The sequence below is a fragment of the Emydura macquarii genome, unplaced genomic scaffold (assembly GCF_026122565.2).
Source record: "Emydura macquarii macquarii isolate MOO-44397 ecotype Brisbane River unplaced genomic scaffold, CSIRO-AGI_Emac_v2 contig_414, whole genome shotgun sequence".
NCBI classification, from domain to species: domain Eukaryota; kingdom Metazoa; phylum Chordata; order Testudines; family Chelidae; genus Emydura; species Emydura macquarii.
In genome coordinates, this window is record NW_027130551.1 from 10364 (window position 1) to 16449 (window position 6086).

Consider the following 6086-nt stretch of genomic DNA (forward strand, 5'->3'; position numbering starts at 1 on the left):
TGTTTTTCTCCCACTGAGTCCCCGCCCGGCACATTCCACCACTCTCCCTGGAAGCCAGGACCACTGTTAGAGACATGTTTAGAAAAGTGTAACTGCCTGGAATTGGTTTAGGAATAAGCTGTTCTCTCAGTCTTCCCTATTCCATAGCAGCATGACTGCAACATATCATAGTTTACAACTAAAACAAAATAAAAGCAATTCATAGAAACTAAGCAAGATTGGATTATTTCCATCTATTCCTTTATTGATAGGATGCTACAGAGCAATTTTTTTTCTGTTTATAAAGAACCGGATAATGCAGTGTATTTGATCAGTCATTATTTTGATTGATTCTAGAGAGGTTCCTATACTGTACTAGCTCTATCTGCTATCGGCTATCTAATATTTCAAAGAAGAAGAACAATCTCAGTTTACTTACATCAGATTTGGGGCCAGATCCTCTACTGGTGTTGATTGGTGTAGCTCTATTGACTTCAAAGGAAATACATCAGTTTACACCAGCTGAGGATCTGAGGAGATTAAGATTGGAGTTTCTAATTCCCTACTCAGCGTCCAGTGCAGTTCTGCCTTCCCTAAACACCCATGAAGCAATTAATGTTCAACTTTTTGAACCGAGTTAGCCCTTTTCATCTACTCTGGTTGGTCCTGCTGCTTCTGCAGCTGATGTTACCCCAGTGATAGGTGGCTATCATTGTGGATGTTCCTTGCTGCTCTCACAGCAGATTTCATAGCAGTTTCGACCCAGGCATGAGGCTGAGCTGTGTGTTCTCCTGCAAAGTGGATCCTCCCTTCATTCTGAAACAAATGTTCAGAATAGTCAGTGAAGTCATAGGGGGTGAACGCGGCGTAGGCCCCCATGGAATGTCTGTCCAGGTTCCATCTCTGTATCACATGTTTGTCACAGATGAACTGGAGATGGTCCTTAGCTACTTGGTGGATTTCTGCCAGGTCCTCCAGCACCACATCGATGCACTTCTCGTCACTCAGGGGAACAAAGAATTCGGCATCGTCGTTCCATGTGTAGGAAGCCAGGATCACCCCCAGCCCGCTAGAGAAGTTGTGGTTGGGATAGTAGATGAACCTGGAAGGGTGATCCGTGACTGACGGCCCGCCTTGAATCCCGTCCTTCTCCCAGAACTTTTCAGTGCAGGCCAAGCCAATCTTGGTGGCGCTGGCATAGTGAATGGAGCGCAGGGCATGTCTCTTCTTGGAGGAAAATGGGGGCAGAAATTTGATATGTCTCGTGGCTTTTGCTGTAGCTGTAACAAGGACATAGTCAGCAGTCACTGAGGAAGGTTTCACTGTGTCAGGTTCACGGTAAAACACGCTGACCTTGTCATCCTTGGATATTATCCGCTCTACTGGGCAGTTGAGATGGACAACTCCAGGCATAGACTGGTGGAAGGCCTTGGGCAATTGGTCGAATCCCCCTCTGATCTCATCAAAACTGAAAGAAACAAGAAGTGATGGGTGAAAGAATTATGTAAGTAGCAGTATTACAATTGCTTTTAGGGATAACCAGAGTGGGGACTCTTTGAGGTAGAGGCTGTGTCTGTGTCTGAGACAGACCCTGCCTCAGAGAGATTGCACTCCAACTAGATCAGACAGAGCGAGAAAGGCTTATTATCACCATTTGACGGAAGGGGGAAATGAGGCACAGAGAAAGGAAGTGACATGCCCAAGCTGACATATGAAATCTATCATACAGCTGGGTACTGACTCCGGATTTCCTAAACTTCAAAACATTGTTTTAACAGTAAATTGATGCTTCGTATCCCAAGAGAAAATCAAATCTTGGCAACTACAGCAAACACTCCCTCCCCGCTGTGGGTTGGAACCCAAGACCTGCTAGAACACGGCACAGAGTGTGACCATTTCAGAAGGAGCAAAGCATAGCTGCAAACTGATGATAATCATGTTAGTCAGTAAAAGCACCTCCAAAAATCTCTCAAAACAGGGCATAAGTAATACACAAGCCTGGGAATTTCAGCTAGTGCAGAGGAATGCAGATTGTGCTGCACAGGGTGAGTCTAAATTATGCCCCAGATTAGGCAATCAAGGAATATATTTTAACAATAGGGCCTACTCAGAAACTGAGATTGCGTCTCTGTGCACATTCTGACTTCTACATGGGGAGTTTTCTATTGTAAGCTGGAGTGTCTGCCTCTTCCCCTCTCAACTGCGAGAAGAAGGAGGTTATTTGTGTTGCAGTTACAGAAAGAATACATCTTGACTGCCGGCCGCGACAGGACTCCCTGCCTGGGTCGAGAGACTCGGGTTAGCGGAGCTCGCAGTAGAACTGTAGAAACTGCTGTGCAGACAGTGCTTTCAAGTTGCAGCTTGAGCTGGAAATCGGGCTTTCAAGACCACCCATCTCCCTAGGCTACACAGCCCAAGCCACGACTTCAAAGCGCTGTCCATACAGCTATTTTTACAGAGCTAGCTAAAGCCCCACTAGCCTAAAACTCTCAGCCAGGCCTAGGAGGCTCACTGCCCTGGGCAGGCCACTGGCTCTATAGACAAACCCATACAGGCCAACAATCAACAGGCCCCACTGTCCTAGGTTCTCTACACACATATAGAATGTAAAGACATCGCTATTCCCCGAAGACTGTAATTTAGCTACATTTGTGTCTTACCATTCCTCAGGAGAGAAGGTCTCAAATTCCCTGAGAGAGGTAAGAAACGACATGTGGTATCCAGAATCCTCATTCATCAAGTCACCGATCATCTGCACAGCCCCACGGCTTAATTTCCCTACTTTAATCAAATACTCCTGGTAGGGGAGGAAAGGGAGTAAAGTTGTTCTCTCTTTAGGCACAAGAATCACATTTCTGCTGGAAGTAAGAGTCATGCAGATGTCACTGGGGAAAGATTTGATTTTCATGAAGGAGGAGAAGATAAAGGGTTATTTTCAAGTCTTATCTGGTGATGATATTGTTACCCCTTTTAGTTCTGAGGCATTGCCAACATCCAAAGCCTTGCCTGGTTGTTTCAGTTCAAAGGAGAGATTGAGGATGTGAGCAAGGTCTTTTTTTGTGTGTAATCCAGTTTATTTGAAAAGAATGGACACAAAATCCCCTTTCCCTCAATACGGTAGAAACAATCAATAGGGGCAATGTTCATGCTCCGAAGTCCAAGTCAGCAAATACTGTTATCAAAAAAGCTCTGTCCCTTCTTTCCCTCCCAGGGCCATGTTCACCATTGCTACTCTCTCTTTCTCATACAAATACACAAATGCAGACAATCAACCCCTTAGCCCCTGCATTTGCACTCGACCCTAGGGAAACCCCTCAGCCCACACAGCTTAGCTTCTGATTGGCCTAGCCATGCAGACCAGCAGTGCCTTGAGCAGTGGCTTCCACTGCCTCCTGCTCTCTTACTCCAGAAAGGAGCTTACTTGCTTCTTCCATTTAGCCTGAATGAAGGGTGGTTAGCACGCCCATCGACTTTAACCAGGTCTGTGGCTAATCTATAGTTTAAAGATATGTTTGATCACTGCCATGAGCACCTTCCAGTATAACAATATTAAAATAATAATTGAAGGAAGTATGACATCTTTTTAGCACTCAGTCCTTCCTTTTCCATAATCTTGGCCACAACTAAAACCCTGCCCACGCAGGCTGCCAAAATGAGAAGCCATTCTCAATAGACTGTTCAGAGCTTCATAATATTATTTTCTCCTCATTCCTTTATTGGTGCTTTGAATAAATGACAATCTTGACATGAAAATTGGTGTCCTCCACAGGATAAATAGGAGCATTTTACGCCTCTCTCACAGTAATTATTTCAGGCTTTCCATAAACATTTGGATTTAGAGGTATTCAAAGGCCCATATCCATTACCTTGGTGGAAAAGGAGTCATACTTCTTAAGCAACTCTTCACACTCTTTACTCCGGAACAGTTTTCGTGCCTGTGTTGGAAACATGCATGGACATATTTATAGAGAGAAAGAGAAATATGTTCACAAAAACACTGGACCAAACTCTGTTCTCCTATCTAACTTGCTATGTACTTGCATGACCCTCCTCACCATGATATATGAGGGCTTTACAATCACTGAAGAATCAGCACCCTTTTACACAGCACATAGGCATGGCAGCAACTGAACCCAAATCGCTCGAGTCTCAGTGCAGTGCTTGTCTTCTACACCATGATTCCTGTTTGTTTCAATGAAACCCCACTGAATGTAACCGAGTTCCATGGCATGGTCTCCAGCCATGGTATAGTAAAACTGCAGGATTTGATCCCATCTTGACTGTTTAGGAAACAAAAACAAACGTTTCTTTCCACAGGTGGCGAGTACCATAGGTCCAAAGGGGTTGCATGGAGTTACTTCTGATTTACATTGGTGAAAGTGAAAGGAGAACCAGGGACAGATCATCTGCTCTGGTAATCCCCTTCGTGCCACCGCAAGAGGAATTATAGCTAAATTAAGGCAGCTTTCAAAGATTCCCCTGACACAGGATGTATCCTGGATTGGAATGTTGTGGAGAAGGGATGGAAAAAGAGAGTATGATACCAGCACATGCTACAGAACGAGAGATCACCTGTGCTGAAGCACAAGTTAGGGCCGTTTTTTTTCAGAATCAAGCCTGGTAACTAAGTTACTTTCCTTTATACAATTGACCAGTACACATACCGGATACAGTGTTTGATTATAAAGCTCATAAGCAGATTTGCCTCTCTCTGAGGGAGCCACAGGATAATTCAAGATATCAGGGTTCTGGCTGACATTCCCAGCTGTTGTCCTGACTCCATTAACCAAATACCAAGCATTGTCATCTGTCAGAGAGAACTTGTTTAGCTTAAGGCCAAATTGCCTAATAAATTCACGAACAATTCTGCAAAAGAAAGAAAGGGGAGAGAAAGGGAAAAAGACACAGTCAAAACTGAGAAAATAAATTATACGTTCAACTGGCTATAAAAATAATAATGTTGTAAGTATGTGGTTAATCTCATTCCCTCACTGAAACTTCCTGACTCCATTTTATGTTAATTATTATGTAGAATATGAAAGATAGATAGATAGATAGATATCCTGATGTGAACTGATGTAGTTCCGTTGACTAGTAGGAAGCTACCTGGAATATAGTAGCTGGGGGCCTGATACATTAACTAGTAACTACATAACCAGTTATATAACAATCCCATCTGGTTGTTCTGCTTCTAAACTGTAGTCTCAGTTCATGGCAGTTTCCTTTGAAGTTAGGGAATGTTTATGGTAATGTTTTTTGTGTTTGTATTTAATAAACTTTTGTTCCATAGAATCGTACTGGAATAGATTCTAGTTGTTGGGACCGTACTAAATTACTATAAATCACTGTGGTTGACATAATTCTAGTTAAGCGTGATAAATCTGAGTGCTAAAGGATTCTGGGAGCAAGGCTTCTTAGGCCTAGACATATCATATGGCAAATCACTAAGAATACAGAACTTGTACCTGGCACTGACATAAGCCATGAATGTTCCTCTAGGCCCTGTGTGTGTAACTGCTGATGTGACAGACCAACAGTCATGGTCAGCCAGTGGCCAGTTCGCCTAGTGTGTACACATGGGTGTGTGTAATGGTGCATCTGGGTCAACTGACCCTGTAGAACAGCACAACATCAAGTGCCCGGATGTATGTTTGATAATATGCACGTCAGCTAATCCCTATTATCCCTCCCACAATTAATTTAAAAAAAAGTCTTAAATAATCATGATAGGCTAAATAAGTGCTAGCAGAGCATATTTTGGGGACATGTGACTCCTTTGGGAAAAGGGTATAAGTATTGGGGAATATCACATGCCATAGAGAGAGACATCCCAATTAACATCTGAAGAAGGACTTTAGAACCAAAGTCAGGGTAGCCAACAACCTACCATAAGGGACCATTAAATAGAGCAGATACTCAAGAAGGAGAAGAACCAGAAAGTCAGGGTAGCCAAGACCCTGCTACAGAGGACTCAGAAAGCAGACCAAATAGCCAAAGGAACCAAAAGAAGGAAGGAAACAGTCTCCATCTACAACTGCTAATCAGGATACTAGGTGGGGCAAGCATAGCTACTGAGGATTTATACTTGAGGAATTGAGGTTTATTAA

At 43.4% G+C, this 6086-nt stretch overlaps 1 protein-coding gene across 1 annotated transcript; it reads right to left on the reverse strand.

The window, feature by feature from the left end:
- Window positions 1-223: 223 nt before the first annotated feature.
- LOC137146223 (L-amino-acid oxidase-like) lies at window positions 224-4982 on the reverse strand. Its single transcript, XM_067537421.1, has 4 exons — window positions 4644-4982; window positions 3846-3914; window positions 2640-2776; window positions 224-1447 (listed from the first exon to the last, which is right to left on the reverse strand). The coding sequence occupies exons 3-4, from the start codon at window positions 2729-2731 to the stop codon at window positions 667-669; spliced, it is 873 nt and encodes a 290-aa protein (XP_067393522.1). The 5' UTR covers window positions 2732-2776; window positions 3846-3914; window positions 4644-4982; the 3' UTR covers window positions 224-666.
- Between the last annotated feature and the right edge of the window lie 1104 nt (window positions 4983-6086).

Bases quoted from the DNA above. Each gene is read 5' to 3' on its own strand.
- LOC137146223 (XM_067537421.1), bottom strand. From the start codon at position 2,731: ATGATCGGTGACTTGATGAATGAGGATTCTGGATACCACATGTCGTTT. The intron at 1,448-2,639 runs GTAAGACACAAA...TGTTTCTTTCAG, and splicing joins ACCTTCTCTCCTGAGGAATG to TTTTGATGAGATCAGAGGGG.